Raw genomic sequence first — 17,054 nt, forward strand, 5'->3', positions numbered from 1 at the left:
GATATGCTCTCCCTGTGAGGTTCCAGAACGTGCTATCTGCTTGCAATATAGGTGCTTGCAGCAAAGCAGCTTCCTTCACTTTTTCTTCCTAGCACCAAACTTTCATGTTCCACTAATGGGTCTGCCTGAGACTTCTGTGGACACCCAGTGGTGTAAGGAATCTTCTTCAGCTACTCACTAACAGGGAAGAGCACAAAGCAGAGAGAAGAACATAAAAGGGAAATTGAAAAGAGCAAGGAGATTGTTCAATTTTTAGAAAAGGTCATCTTCAGTAAAATACACTCATTATAGAATTTCAATTATCTCTAATAGCTGATAATAGTAGCAGAATGGTAGCTCATACTGAAAGCATTTAATTCCTTTGGTTTTAAAGGACTCACTTTTCTTTGTATTAATGTAAATTAGGGCAGCATATCTTACCCTTCTGGTGGTTTTTTTCTTTTGCAAATTTGGCAACAGAAGTGATTTTCAGTCTGTCAAGCATGGACAACATTTAATTAACCCATACAGACGCTTAAACATTTTTGTGGCTTCTATCGGCTTCTCCCTAGATTAAATATTCCTAATGAGCTGCCTTTCATTTTCTTAGCTGGTGTAGTTACTACAGTTAAAATTGCATGGTATGTCTCCAGCCATTTATATTACAGGAAGAATGAATACAATGGAAACTGCAGGGTATAAACAGCTAGGGTATAAACAGCCACTAGGAAAAAATGCATTATGTATTTCTTAACGTTTCCAGTATGCTGCAACTTTTCACAAGTGAAAAAGCATACCTTAGCCTTGTGAAACTGCATACACATACACCTCCTCCTAGGCAATCTCCAGCCACAGACTAGGAGAGCAGATTCACTAGATTGCTTCTAAGGTCTCTTCTTACACATTTTATATCATTCTAATAATGTATGAAAGCAGTTTATTCTCCAAATAAAACCAAAATTAAATAAAACTGTGCCTTCTTGGTACCAGCAATCTGCTAGTTTAAAACTTAGCGGTCTCTGACGACGAACCAAGTGTGAATGTATCTTTGATGGCACGTTTTCTAATTATCATCAAAGGAGACTTTCAAATAAATTTCACATAGCCAGAAGAAAAGCTTTTGAACTTAAAATTTCTGGCTTGAACAAGTTGATGCTATTTTCATTTATTTAACCTGAGCAATAGAGTTGTGAGTTTACATCAGTCCAGTTAAAGCAAATTGTATACAATGGTAGTTCTACCACACATTACACTTACTGTTACACTAATTTGAATCCCTCGGAAAAATACAGGTCTGTAAAAGGCACATCTGACAACAGTATTGTGAGCTGGAATTTGAGTTAGCTTAAAAGATGGAAGTATTTATACAAATTGATCACAAATTGATCTTATTTTGTGAACTGGGCAAATCAAGATTAAAAACACAGAGACAAATATTTTCAAAGTAATCTATAATCTGTACACGGTAAACTGGTTTAAGGTCAGAGTCCAGACTCTGGGCTGCCTTTCCCTGAGGCAATACATAGAGATCCAAGGAGGATGGGACAGTTAGAAAGAACAGAAGAAAGGGAATGACACTTCTTCCTATATTTGTAACTTCCTATATTTGTAAGCTGCCTCAAGGTAAAATCCTCAGCAAGATCTGCTGCAGTGTATGGCAGCTTCCTCACTGCTGTCCACAAGCTGTGCTGCATCCGCTGCTCTGAGAGCTCACTGCTCTAAACTCATCTTTACCTAATGAGAGGGAACAAGGGTGCATATGCATGGTACTCCTTCATGGGCAATCTTAATCCTTAATCTGCCCCCTGTACACATCTGGAAAGGCTGTGCCAGGATCAGGCGTCTTCTCTTGTACATTATGGTATGTGACTGCCTTTAATAGAGTAATTCACAAAGGAGGCTGATTCAGGGGAAGTGATCTCAAACCAGACACAGGTTGCTAGAGACACATATCTGAGATAAGGAAACAGTACCGAATGACTGTGAATTATGGTGGCAATGTGTATTTACCATGCTCCCTACCTAAAGTTCACAATTAGAAAACATTCCTCTGTAGTATATTTATTCAGAAAACTCTAGACCTTTCACTTATGAACACAACTTTCACTGAGTGTAAGGCAGAAATGTCTTCCTAAGGAAGAACAGACCTATGGTTCACAAAACAAGTTTTCCCTTGACACATTACTTAAAGACACTTTATGTGGTAAGAATGTGACCTACCTTTTTAGTCTGATTCACATTTACCAAACTGCAACTTCAAAATGCCTTTGCCATGAAGCTGAAGAATCTGGTTGTACTCTTTGGGCATTGCATGGAAACCTGGTTTAGGCAGCTGGTTGTCATAATAGTGGTGGCTGATTGGCATCTTCTCCATGGATTTTGAGAAAGGCCAGAAGCCATAGAGCTTCACATTCTCACAGAGCTCAAGGGCAGCACTAGTGATCATAAAACCAGATGACAACCGGTAGGCTTTCACACCCTTAGTTCTCCAGAACTGGGCAAGACTTTTCAGGTAACTGGGGTGAAAAAATATTGCCCTTTGGGTTGCTTTGAACTCTTGCAGAGTGTGATACACTTTAAAGGAAGTGGCTGTGTTGCTTCTGAAGGAAAACGCTGGCAATAAAAGCAAAGCATCTCCATAGACCGCAATGTTCTCCAGAAATTCAGCCTTCTTTTCATTTAGTTTGTTGTATCTGCAAAGTACAACATTTCAGGAAAAGACTGAATGGAATGTTGGAATAGTTGCATATATGAGTTATGAACTCTGCTGCACCAGTTCAGCCTGTCTATACAGTCAATTTATACCAACCTGTTGTATGTTGTCATATGTGCAGTTATGAAAATCAATCTTTATTTTATAATAAGAGCACATTCCATAGGATTGAATTGGCAACATGGGAGTTAGTGAAGCAGATCAAACTCACTGCTAGTAAGACCAGGACCTGCTTACAGAATTAATCAATTCAAGAAATTTCAAAGAAGAATGGGGAAAAAAACACCCACGGCATTTTTATTTCCTGTGTTTAAAAATACATGCACTATGTATTTTCATACTATGCAGAGTATGATATGTACTGCATGTGCTTGTGAAATGTGTTTCTTACATCAAGAAGTATATAATAACCTCTTTTCAAAACCTGGGTGTCAGCCCCGTTTGTAAATGCATGTAAGTACGCATATGAGCAGTCTTGGAGCATTAAAGAGTAGTGTGTGCTCAAGTTTCACAGAGTCTTAACTGCTTTTGATATACTTTTAAAATAGCTAAAAATATAAGCATATCTATTTATCTCCTTTGACTACAAAGGGAACATATGGAGTTAAGAGATCTAACTTCACAAATAAATAGGATTTATTCTCAGATGCTTCAGTTCCCAACAACCAGCAAGGAGACTTGAGTTCTCACAACTGACTAATTCCCATGCTCCCCAACATTGAACAGCGAACCTTTAGAGTTACCGAAGAAGTGGTACAAGACACAAGGGGGTCACTCACCTAGTTTCCTCTATAGATCTGAGTTGTCTGAATCACGTGAACATATGGCACTTGAATCCCTTTTAGGATTCAAAGCACTGAGTCCTCTTTTGTAGGTAGTTGTCTATCTATCTGAGCCATGTACCTTTTAAGGACTACAAGAGCCCAGTTTTCACAAATGGCTTCAGCAGAAGTTGGAAAATTTGGTTTAATTTCTCTTCACAACTTGAGTAAATTCAAACCCTCTTCCTGTGGAGCACTTCAAGACAGGGGAGAGCGGCTACCATCATTTCCATTCAAAACCCTCAGGGAGGGCTTGGTAGTTACCTCTTGAACAACTGAACTCCTGCAAGGAGTTGTCGTGGTTTAAACCGATCCACACAGCTCGTCCACTCCCCCCCCGCCCCGACCCTCCCCACTCCCGGAGGGATGGGTAGGACAGTCAAGAGAATGCAACTCCCACAGGTTGAGATAAGAACAGCCCAGTAACTAAGGTATAACACAAATCACTCCTGTTACCACCAATGATAATATTGATAAGAGAAAATAACAAGAGAATACGATACCACCGCCGAACGAGTTCGACCCCCCCCGAAGAGAGACCGTGCCCTTCCGGGTAACTCCCAGTTACCTCCCTGGGCATGACGTGCTGTGATATGGAATACCTCTTTGGCTAGCTTGGGTCAGGTGTCCCACCTCTGCTTCCTCCCGGCCTCCCCTCGTCCCCGGCAGAGTATGAGACTCACAAAGTCCTTGGCCAGAATAAACATTACTTAACAACAATTAAAAACAATCGGTGTTATCAGCTCTCTGCCCAGACTGGAAGTCAAAACACAGAGCTTGCACCAGCTACTAAGAAGGAGAAAAACAGCTACTGGTAAACCCAGGACATGAGTGATACTCCTTCTCAGGCTGAGGGGATTTAAACTTACAGCTCTGCTTCCCCCAGAAATGCCATTATGTCCTGGCTTCAGCAGTAGCAGTCATTTTTCTCCTTAGTAGCTGGTGCAGTGCTGTGGTTTTGACTTTTGGCCTGGTAACAGCGCTGATAACACTGATGTTTTTAGTTGCTGCTCAGTAATGTTTACTCTGACCAAGGACTTTCTGAGACTCATGCTCTGCCAGGGAGGAGGGGAAGCTGGGAGGAAGCAGAGACAGGACACCTGACCCAAACTAGCCAAAGAGGTATTCCATACCACAGCACGTCATGCCCAGTATATAAACTGGGGTCAATTACCCAGATGGGTTAGATCACTGCTTGGGTCAGGCTGGGTATTGGTCGGCAGGTGGTGAGTAGTTGTATTCTCTTCCCTTGTTATTTCCCTTATCATTATTATTATTGGTGGTAGCGGTAGTGGTTTGTGTCGTACCTTAGTTACTGGGCTGTTCTTATCTCAACCCGTGGGAGTTACATTCTCCTGATTCTCCTCCCCATCCCTCCGGGAGCTGGAGGGGAGGAAAGGGGGAGAGTGAGCGAGCGGCTACATGGTTCTGAGTTACTGGCTGGGCTTAAACCATGACATATTACCATCAGAGTCTGAAGCAAAATGAAGACAACTCAGGCTCTCCTGTTGACTCCAGCCCCCTGTGCATGCAACAGCCACACAGCCAAAGCAAGCAAGAAATGCCCGAGCATGTTTCTAGGAAGAATGGCTGAAGGGTGAACTTCACGCCTTTACTACAAGAATTTTCTCTATTTCGACTCAGTGTAAAGTACATAAAGAGCCTTCGGGACACGATTCAGATCTGTTTTTCCATAGCTAGAAACCTGTAAATCTCAACTTTATCTCGTTTTGGGGGTTGGACTAGATGATCTTTTTAGGTCCCTTCCAACCCTTGGGATTCTGTGATTCTGTTTTCTTTTTCAGCTCTGCCCCTGTGAGGTGCAGTGTAGCCCAGCTCCATTTGGACACATAAGAACTGTGCTTCTCTCCCCCAAGAGAGTTCACCTACATTGTACACCTTGACAGGCACAGTTCAAAAGCTGATTAACCTTAACAATAACAGCAGACACACCCAGTACCCAAAGACAGAATTAGAAACTAGAGTGAGTAAAGTCAGAATAGGTCTTCTGAGGCAAGAAAAAAAACTTAGTTCTGCTAAATCGTGCCAAGTTGCTTCCTGCTCCTCTTCCAAAGGCATTTACAGTGTTCTCTGAGAATTCAATTATTTTTTTAGATTTTTAAATCTTAAAAGTCCTCCCAATCTCATTTCAGCCTCACGCAGATTTACCTCCTGTTTCCTTCAGTGTAACTGCTATGAACCCTGATGTGACTACATTGGGTTAAAATATGAGTGCAGCTGTGGCAGAACACATTGATTAAGCCCAGACAAATCATGCACCAGGTCAGTAGCCACCAATGATGCTGAGTCACTGGACAAAGTTTTCCTGCCTCATATTGCTGTGCAGCCCTTCTAACATCAATAAGCTAAATCTGGTTTTGGGGAAGCAATAACTCATCTTCATTTAAGTCAAAAAGGCCTGGGTAAGCATTAAAATAGTTAGTACTGACTGCAAAAATCACGTTCTATCCTTGAATCAATAACAAATGCTTGTTAGCCATTTCTATGCTCACTATAATTTCCCCTTCTTCCTTTAAAGGAAAAAATAAAAAGCTCTGATGTTGTGTATTTGACAAACACAGCTATGACAGACAATAAGATACAGTAAGATCAGTAAGCAGTAAATAACAGCAGTCCTTTTCATAGATAAGCCGCAGTTCCAGCCTGCTGAAGATGTCAGATTACTCAGCCTGGCCTTATTAGATTTTCTTTTCATCAAGAAGGTGCAAAAAAAAGAACTTTGCTGAGAAAAAAAAGTGAGTGAGCAGCTTTTACACGGATTGAGAAAATGGATTGCAGAAATTGGGCCGACATTCAGGAAACAGCCTTCATCAGAACAGCTTCTAACATGTGCTTACAGCCCTACCAACAGAGTCAGACACACATTTCCAAGCTTTCCAGATTTACGATTACAGTTCCTTTCTTATGCTGGGGGTCATAAGGGTCACAGGGGGAAAAGAAGAGGCTTGGGCTTGCAATCGTCAGTTTTACTGTCATAAATTGTGGACTGATGCTAACCAAGCCACTTGCTAACATGGGTATTGCTGACTACTTCCTGCTCCATAAAAGGCCAGGTTTAACAGATTTCCATTTACACTGGTACATATTTTACATGGAAACTAAAGCTTAATGAAGTAATCTGCATGCACTGCTCTCTATGCTGGTACCCCAACGGACTTCCAACAAAATCTAAATCATGTCAAACAATTATGCAATATTGCACCAAAACAGATTTGCAGTAGCACTTACTTCTGAGCGATGATACTCGGATTAACAGTCACAAGGTTTGTTTTATTGCCAACATCTTTGCTAATGCTTCCCACGGTTGGAGGGAGGTTACACCTGAAATTGAGAAACATTTACTTTAACAAATGCATACCAGAAATGTTGTACAGTTAATATTTGCAAATTCCTCTCTTGCACAATGACACTTTCACGTCAGCTCCCAGAGATCTCTAAGCACTTCACAAATATTAAATAAGGCTTACAGCACTTCCAGTAAAAATATTTAATCTACTGTACAGATGGTTAAAATAGGGCACAGGGAGCTCATTTTCACAAATCATCTCACAAATCAGGAGCAACGCTAAAATCCCAGAAGGCACCAGTGTATGAATGCCCTCTGTTAGGTGCTAAGGCATAATTGCCCCTCTTGCCTAAACAATGCATTTCTTCTGGAAGTCTTCTATTATGTCTTCTACAACAACAATGGAATAACTTGACCAATTGCAGGAACAGTGGTTTTGTAAAAGGTAAAGAAAGCATTTTTTTTCAAACCAGTCAGTAAGTTTAGCATCTTACTATACCAATTTCCCATTTTTATGAAGACAGTTACATAACTGGAAAGATTGGTGGGGTTTTTTTTATGTTTTGCTTTGTTTTGGTTTTGTTTTTTTAATTTTAAAAGCCCAAATATTAGTCAAAAGTAGGAAAGGAAATAAAATCCAGCAGACTGAGTGACTGGACATCACTGAGAGAACCTGCATGCTGTTACTCTGTTCCTCTGCATGAACTACAAAGTGTGACTCACACACTAAGAGAGTGCGCCAAACTACCCTCTAAGAGCGCCTGATTTTCTCCCCATTCTACAGAGGGAGGCAAAAAACCCCACTTCAATTAGATTACTACATTTTTAGATGGCTAACAGAAGGTGAGACAAATATTGGGGCAGTTAAATAACTGTACTAGTGAGCCAACATAAGGGTGTTGTTTAACAAAGGGTTTGTAAAGCCTTTGTTAAACCAAAGGTAAAGGTAAACATGTGACATTTAATGCCAGTCTTATTCAGTTTCCGGGTTTTCTTTATTCTCTTATCTTGATTAAAAATAAATATCCCTGCAATCACAGGTCATGCATGTATCCCTATAGTCCTCTCTTTACTTAAGAAGCAGTGTTGTGAAATCTACGAAGCATAAGGGTATCCTTAGGGAGGTAGCAATAAAGAATGGGCAAGATCTTGCTACAGACTGGCACTGGCATGCTTCCAAGCCTACCAAGTTTTCAGAAACACTGGACACACTTCAGTAAGAAAGAGCAGCTCTTACCTAAACACAAAGTCAGAATGATCAATTTCAGCTCCACAACTGGAATTTTTCAGAATGCCCCCATTTCCAACCACAGCACAGGTCTTGAAGGGATAGACTGAAAGAGGAGAGGACTGCAACAAATGAAAAGACACAGCCAATGCCTTATAAATCCTGCGATTTTTTCTTTGCACCTTCAGTCATTTGTCCTTGTAGGTTTAATTCGGGAAATCCCAGTGAAAGCATTCACCATTTAGCACACACGGTTGCCATGCCTGGACAACCAAGAGCCAAAACTAGGCACCAACAGACTGAGAACTGCTACTTCTGTTGTCAGAACTTTGAAGAAATAACACAGGATTGTTAAAACTAGATTAACATCTTTTAAGACACATAACACAAAAGTTACCCAGTAGTGGACTGAATGTTTTACAAGCTAAGGACCTAACTTGTACTGAAGACAGGTTGAATTTACCCATTTTCCTTTGCACTGTAACAGACTGGGGGTTGTCACAGTCATTGAGTTTATCAGCTAACAGAAGGTAACTTTGTAAATGTGCATTACTTTGTCATCACACAATTACACCTGATGTAAAATAACCAGTTTAGGGGAACCTGAAGATGCTGTTAAGGACAGTCATGTGCCCTGGTTTAAGTTATGGCAAATGTGATAGCTAACTGAAGAAGTCACTGTTTGTGGCTGCTCACCCTCTACTCCTCTCCTTGTTGGAGGTTGCTGTCTTGCAGGGGGAAGCTGAATGGGGGCTAAGTGCAGCCACTTGTGAACCAGCACAGACCACAACCTAGCAAATGAATGTAAATTGTTGGCTATTTCATTTGACATTAATATAGTTGGCTGTTATCCCAGGGCCTCAGAAACATCTCATACATCTTATTCAGCCTTTCCTGCTGTGGAAGCACTGACATTCAACAGAGAGGCCAATAGCTGGACTACTTTCACCACAGAAACTGAACTCACTTGTAAAATTGAGTCAAAATTTGCTTACAGAAAGCATTATTCTTCCTCCTTCTCTCAGCAGCTTACCAAAAGAGAATCAGGAAGTGACACTGTTATGAACAAGGCAAGAAGTATGGGGAAAGTAGCAGAAATCAACAACATGTTCAAATGTTTTGCTCAATTCTGAAAAGACAGTAGGAAAACACAAAGGCCAAACAACTCTGGCTAGCTTAGCAAGTATACATTCAGATAAAACATACCACTTTTTTCTTCCACTTGGTTTAAATTTGGAGCCATAGTAACCTCTGTTGCAATGAAGTTTTTAGTGATTCACAGTGGCATTAGAAAGGACTAGACTCGTAGCTGGCATCTCACAAATTCACAATGGGTAATAGGGCTCCTTTGTGCTCTTACTTTTGAGAAATTAAGTACATATCTGTGCCCATCTTTGTCTCATTTTCAGAGCTTGTATGTCTGTAAGCGACTGTAAGTTCCTTGTACATCAGGACTATAAGTCCTGATCTACAAAACTGCATTCCTCTGCTCAACCTGTGTTTCTGGCTGCAAAGGCTCCACCCCAGTGGGCAACAAAGCTGGTGAAAGAGCTGGAAGCAATGTCCTATAAGGAGCAGCTGAGGACTTTGTCATTGTCTAGTCTGGAGAAAAGGAGGCTGGGGTCAACCTCTTTGCCCTCTACAGCTTTCTGAGGAGGGGATGTGGAGAGGGAGGTGCTGAGCTCTTCTCTCTGGTATCCAGCGATAGGACACATAGGAATGGTTCAAAGCTATACCAGGGAAGTTTAGGAATAGGAAATTAGGAAGCATTTCTTTACCAAGAGGGTAGTCAAGCACTGGAACAGGCTCCCTAGACAGGTGGTCAATGCCCCATACCTGTAAGTGTTTGAGAGCTATTTGGACAATCCCTTAACAACATGCTTTAACTTAGCCCTGAATTGATCAGACAGACAAGATGATCATTGTAGGTTCCTTGCAACTGAAATAGTCTAGTCTATTCTGTTCTGTTCTATATCAGGTTTACCACCAAAACAGCTTTCTTAAGTTATATGCCCAGAAATGCCATGGGAATATGAGGAATATGAAATGTTGTTCCATACTGAAATGCCTTTGAAAATGGGAATGAGAAAAGCAAGGCAAACATGCTCAAAGTATTCACTCCTGAATTCAGCTGGCTGCCAAATCAGGGTGCAACTTGTGTTCGTTAGCAACTCTGCCTACAATCTGATCTATGGTACCCTGTCCATGCCTACATCACTGCAGAAAGCAGTTGAAAAATAGGTCTTATGAGGTGAATGAATACGTGTATACAGGAGGTGAATGGCCTCTTCCAGAGGAATCAAAGAAAGCAGTTCATTTACTAACCCAAAATATATATGATACTGCAATTATAATAACAGGCTCTTATACCTTATTCTTATACCTCATAACAGTTTCTTTATATCTTATAAATACAGTTCTTACCACAGGCAGCATCTTAAAAATGTCCTCTGTAATGAGGATGGTCTTTTTACTGTCCACTTCATAACTCATGTTACTTCCCAGTGGGCTGTTGTTTTGAGAAGCAATAAAATTGTGAACTGCATCACAGCAGGAAGCTAATTCTGACCTGCAAAAAACCCAAACAAAACCTGCTCAAAGACAGGCAAATAAGAAGGAAAATGTCGGTAGAGAAGTAGATCAATGAAAAACAGTTCTAATAAACTAAGCAACAAAATGCTATATGAACCGTTGACTTACTTTTTAAAGCAAGTCCCTTTTCACAGCAAACGTTCAGAAATAATCAGACCAAAAACCTCTTCTCTTATCCTGTTTTTCTCTCTTGGTCTCCCTTTCCCATCCAGAAAAAGTTGCAATTGGTCTTCTCCTTACTATTACTCGCTTCAGCCCCCAAAGAATTAACAATGTGTTTTCTATCCACATAGAATGAGTGATTGTAGGAAATTAGAAAGCTGAAGAAAGAACCAAGCAGATTAAAGGAACGGTGATGGGAAGTACTGCCTGTAGTACTTAGCGAACAGTTAGATGGGCACAGGCCAATTAATTAATAATTCATTACCACACCTGTTCAGCACACTTTTTCTGTGCACAGTATCACAGATAATAAATAGATTACATCACAACTTGAAAATAAAGAAGACAGATATCTTCATGGTAGAGACAGACAGCAAAGCTGCTCTCCAAAACAGCTAGCAGAGGTCCTTAAATAGATAAGACTGCAAGTGAATCACTCAAATTTTATGTAGGAGTGAAGGCTATCACCCATCTTACAATTCCTGCTACCTCCAAACTTACAAAAATATTACGTGTGCAAACATCCTATATTATTAACAGTAAAATGCAATAAAAAGCCCCATCATACCTTTGAAATCAGACATGAAATGCTGTAATTTAATTCTGCTTTAGGGAACAATGCTCTCTCTGCTGCTACCTGATCCAATTTTCAGACTGTAAGGCTGAAATATTCATGGCCAGACATTATCTATCAATTATCAGGACATTAGGTGAGATATTAAGAGATCTACTAACCATTTAGGGCAGGAAATTCATTGGTAACAGAATTGCTTGGAATTCAGAAGAAGATAACAGAGCACGGAATTCTGTCCTAACACTGAAGGCTACTTGTGAAGAAAAAATACAGACATATTTACAGTTGGAGCCAGAGGAATAGAAAAGCTTTATTTCACACTTTTTCCTTGAGTAAGGCAAAGCAAGCCATTGGAACTACTTAAACAATACAGGCCAAATTCTGGATAAGCTGAATTTAATAGGGTAACACACAGCTAAGAGAAGTTGCTTCATTCAACTTTATCAACAACATACACAGAGCAAATATTCTTATAATAATATAATTCTATTTCTGATGGAGATAAGACATAGTCCGGCACATGGAAGAACCTAAGGATTATGTTTCCTGGAAGACAAGGAAGATAATTAACAGATCTGGGATAACTCTCAATCTCACTTCTCTTGAAATAATGGTCAAAAATGGAGGAAATAAAAGGTGGGAAAGTTGATTTGATTCATACATAAAATACCAAATGAAAGATTACCATTTCAGTTGTCAAACTGCTTACTGTACATATTAACCCATTTTGATTTCTGAGCTCTGAAACTCCTCAAAGTTCCCAGATGTGTGAGGATCACTGGCAACAACTGAGTGCTGCGGTGACACAGATCTGAGATAATCATACTAAGAGAGCTACCAGGAAATGTTAACTGGGAATACAGCTCCTGAGGGTGGAAACAGTAGGGCTCAGATTTCCACAAGCCATATTCAGCTCCACTCCCTGAATGCAGTGATTTCCACTGCCTTGCTCAAAGCTTTAATGACAGGGCAGGTCTGTGCTCAATTAAAACCACGAGGTACAAGGGTGGGGATGGAACCAAAACTATGCTCTTGTGGGTAAGGAGGTACACACATGGTGAAAACAACTGAGCGTACAGCGTACTATTTTAAGCACATAGAAAAATACAAATGGAGCAATGAGGCAGGAGAGGAGAGCACTGGATGTTATTGAACCACTCTTGACCAGGGTCCACTTGCTTTTTTGTACACTTTTTCCTATAAGCAGCTCTTTCTAACCTTAATATGTACTGCAGCAATAGGAGGATTCAGACATCACTGTCATGCCCTGAGGGCACCACTAAGCCTCACTACCCCTGTCCAGCCCCTGGGGCCATCCCCATCCTGCCCATGACCCTGGGCCCCATTTCAGCCCTCCAGAGCCATCAGTCCCTGCCTAGCAACACCAGAGCAGGGCCACTTTTCAGCTGTGCCCATGCTGTCCCATGGCACATGCCCATGTTCAGGTCTAGGGCTGCCTCACTCCTGGTTAGAGTGCAAGGAGCCTGGCTGCCAGAGTCTGCTCTGCCAGCAGGTTATTGCGCTGGGATCCCATTCCCTGTTCCTCAAGGAGCAGACATCCCTCACTGCTCTCTGGCAACCACATGGAGATAAGAGATCACAAACCCCATAATTTGGGGTTTTTTGACTTTTTTCTTAAAGCTAAAAAGTAGCTAAAAGGCCTAAATATTATGTGTAAATCACAGGAGGTTCAGAGGAGAAGGAATAACACCAAAATATTCTTGCCCAGCTTTAGTTCTGTGTGTGATGGCAACCAGAACCTGAAAAAGCAAACTGATGACAGATAACAGTCATTAATACGGTTGATGTGAGTTTGCTTTCTATTACTCATTCCACAAGAATGAGTTCTTCAATAAAAGCAGAAACAGTCTGGACAAAAAATGGATATCAGAATTAATAAGAAAATAATTGTTTAAATTAATGTTATGGATCCATTGCAGAAGTAAAACAGAGCCAGGCTAATTCAGAAACACAGTGAAAACAAGAGAATACATACTGATTAATGATACCTATTCTGATCTTACCTAAGAGCATACATGCTAAAAATTTGGAGGTAACAATAGAAACCTCCTACTTAGATCAAATCATGAAACAGAGTCTCACTGTACCAAAGCATTCATGTACAGAACCCCATCAGGAATGCATGTAACTGCAGAAAGCAATACCCACTAACAATATATTTAGCTATCTGTTCATATAGGATTTTGTACATATGATACATCTACAACTGACAGCAAAGAATAACGAGGAGGTAGAGAGAAGGCAGTTCAAGCAATCTGTTACTGCAATTGTCATCATAGTATTAATGTCATATGTGGTCTGTCATGAAGTAATGACACCCTGAAGAACATGTACTTCATAAGATTAAGACATGTATCGTACAAGTTCAGAGGAGGACCACAAAGACAATCAGAGGGCTGGAGCACCTCTGCTATGGAGGCAGCCTGAGAGAGTTGGGCTTGCTCAGCCTGGAGAAGAGAAGGCTCTGGGAGACCTTAGAAAATCCTTTCAACACCTAAAGGCGGCCTACAAGAAGTCTGGAGAGGGACTGTTTACAAGGGCATATAGTGATAGGACAAGGGGGAATGCTTTAAACTGCAAGAGGGGAGATTTAGATTAGATATTAGGAAGAAATTCTTCACTACGAGGGTGGTGAGGCACTGGCACAGGTTGCCCAGAGAAGCTGCGGCTGCCCCCTCCCTGGCAGTGTTCAAGGTCAGGTTGGACGGGTCTTTGAACAACCTGGTCTAGTGTGAGGTGTGTCCCTGCCCATGTCAGGGGGGTTGGAACTAAATGATGTTTACTGGCCCTTCCAAACCCAACTATTCCATGTTTCTATATAGTCCACTCTAGTGCAAGTCAGAAAATACCTGCAGGACCTAAATATGCTGATGTAGTTTCTTTGCAGCTCCTGTAGTAACTCTGTAGCTAAGAAGCATTTTAGCTAGTTCAGTGCTTGCGTACAGGCTGTATGTGCCTGCTGATAAGACACAGGGCGTACACATCTGCAAGAGACTGCAAGCATCTCAACGTCTTCTGACAACTCAATTTGAACCAGCCATAAGGGCCAAAGCAGTCAGCAGTTAGTCTAGGGCTAGCAGTTTCTCAGCTGGTCCAAAGATCAGAACTGCCCTTATCCTGAATAAAAATGGCAAGACTCTAGAAGGGTGAAATCTGTCTTTATGGAACAAGCTTCTACAGAGTTTAAAAACTTCCCTCTCCTCCAAACTACTGATACAAGCACCAAGACGACCTCCGATTCACCCTTCTTCAATAAGTAGGATTCTTTTTTCAGAACATGTTCTTTAATTAGAAACGCTTAGCCAAAGTAATTTTGTTCTAGATTTTTAAAAATATTTTATTCAGATATGTATCTGGTGTGAAAATGCACTTGTTTCAGCACCAAAACTTTACACAGTCTCCTACTCTGGGACACAGGAAAGACAATATAGCACTGGAACTGCCTGCTCCAGCCTAAAGCTGCGGCACTGGGCTAGCACAATTAACCGTGATCCTCAAGGGGCTGCAGTACTCCCAAGAGAATGTGAGCCTGCAGGACCTGGCAAAACTGTATGAACTTAATAGCATTTCTTTTGTGTAAACTATACTTCAGTGTGATGCCAGTGCCTGCAGACCTGGGGCCAGAGGGTATTCTTCATTGTTGAGGACAGTGTGAACTAATTCACTGTCATTATACACTGGACTAAACTGAGGTGGGAGGAGGGGAAGAGTGGATGGGGATGGACACTGCATAAGTATCAAAATACACAAAACATTCCTCTAAATAGTAGATGCTCAACTGTCATCTAAGGCCACTCAACACTGGGGACAATGAGGCAAATAATTATAATTTGCACTAAATTTGCTTAGTTCAAAGTTAGGAAGCACAATGAAACAGGTTGCCTAGGCAAGGTGCAGAATTTCAACAACTTGAGACTTTTAAACTTCTTTCAGTAGTGGTCTCAGTCCATTTGACTCTAACTCACCTATTTACTAACATCTGTACAAGCAACTGGTTCTGATGTCCTCAACATAAAAAGGACATGGAACTGTTGGAACAAGTCCAGAGGAGGGCCACGAGGATGATCAGGGGGCTGGAGCACCTCCCGTATGAAGACGGGCTGAGGAAGTTGGGGCTGTTCAGCCTGGAGAAGAGAAGGCTGCGTGGAGACCTAATAGCAGCCTTCCAGTATCTGAAGGGGGGGCTATAGGGATGCTGGGGGGGGACTCTTCATCAGTGACTGTAGTGATAGGACAAGGGGTAATGAGTTAAAACTTAAACAGGGGAGGTTTAGATTGGATATAAGGAAGAAGTTCTTTCCTGTGAGGGTAGTGAGGCACTGGAATGGGTTGCCCAGGGAGGCTGTGAATGCTCCATCCCTGGCAGTGTTCAAGGCCAGGTTGGACAGAGCCTTGGGTGACATGGTTTAATGTGAGGTGTCCGTGCCCATGGCAGGGGGGTTGGAAGTATATGATCTCAAGGTCCTTTCCATCCCTAACTATTCTATGGTTCTATAACTGTTGGCAAAAAGAAATACCAGTGCTGTTATAAAGCACTTACACCTTATCCACACCAGCAACGCTCACACAGACATACGTCTCTGTGGATTTTCAGTTACCCAACACACATAAACACCACATAAAAGGGATAAACAAACCCAAAGTAAGAATAGCAGATATTTAAAGCTGTAACTCCTGTAAGCCTCATGCTAAGTGTATCTCACAGCACAGTTTGTAATATCGTTTGAATGAAGGGCAAAGTACTCCAAGCAATAAAAGTCTGAGAATTATTAATAACCAGATGAAGTCTATGCTTGACTAATAGCTTACATTAATACTTCACCTAACTTGGGTGTTTTTAACCATTAGCTCGTGAGTTATGGTACTGTACATGTGAAGACAACAAGGACTTTGAGGTTTCATATTAAAGAGACTGTCTTGTCAGTACGGAGAAGACCCCCACCCCAAAAAAAAAAAAAAAAAAAAATCACACTGTGTAACAGCAAGATTTCAAGGGTGTGACTACAAATAGTGAGACTACCTTTCATGTATGCCCACTGCTGCAAAAATCTTATAATGAGCAAGCAGTTATCTTACTGCACTGCACTGGGGGATCTAGACAACCATATGGGTCAGGCAGGCTCTTGTCAATCCAAGTCAACAGCATCAATGTGCAATGAGGCATATTGTTCCAATCTTTTAGAAAAGAGTGGTTAAATCTGGTGTCTGAAACAGAACGTGTTGAAGGAGAATGCTACTCCAACAGCTCTTAAACTGTCTATAAATGAAGTACCATCATAAATGTCTAAAGCAATGAAAGCCAACAGGGTTGAATCTGAAATCAAGACTGCATATGTAAAAAGTGTAATAAAATTGCCAAACCAAGGACTATTTAAAGAGTCTGCCATGAAGACATAATTAACTCAGTCTGATTCCAAATTAGGTTCCCCTCACAGGAATCCTCCAGCCTTTAGGAAGTATATAGTCTGTAGAGCAATTAAAAATTCAACCATTTCTCCAAACTGTCCCCAATTACTATCTCTCAACCCCACCCCCCCCTTTTTCTCTCCTGAAATAGAAATATGTCTCTGAATATATACTCCTGATTTTACATATGATCTGTTAAACCTATGGAGCAAATGTACTCTTAAGTCACACTGTAATCTCAGAGTTCCGCA

At 41.1% G+C, this 17,054-nt stretch overlaps 1 protein-coding gene across 3 annotated transcripts in view; it reads right to left on the reverse strand.

Moving 5' to 3' along the window:
- ST8SIA6 (ST8 alpha-N-acetyl-neuraminide alpha-2,8-sialyltransferase 6) overlaps positions 1 to 17,054 on the reverse strand; it is a 41,380-nt gene that overhangs the window by 4,455 nt on the left and 19,871 nt on the right. For all 3 annotated transcript variants that reach the window (XM_065666507.1, XM_065666506.1, XM_065666505.1), the window contains 4 exons: positions 10,473 to 10,617; positions 8,058 to 8,170; positions 6,763 to 6,855; positions 2,200 to 2,672 (listed from right to left, as the gene is read on the reverse strand). In XM_065666507.1, the coding sequence (XP_065522579.1) occupies positions 2,204 to 2,672; positions 6,763 to 6,855; positions 8,058 to 8,170; positions 10,473 to 10,617 (820 nt within the window). In that variant the 3' untranslated portion in view covers positions 2,200 to 2,203. The remainder of the gene's footprint in view (positions 1 to 2,199; positions 2,673 to 6,762; positions 6,856 to 8,057; positions 8,171 to 10,472; positions 10,618 to 17,054) is intronic.

The sequence above is a fragment of the Lathamus discolor genome, chromosome 2 (genome assembly GCF_037157495.1).
Source record: "Lathamus discolor isolate bLatDis1 chromosome 2, bLatDis1.hap1, whole genome shotgun sequence".
Classification (NCBI taxonomy): domain Eukaryota; kingdom Metazoa; phylum Chordata; class Aves; order Psittaciformes; family Psittacidae; genus Lathamus; species Lathamus discolor.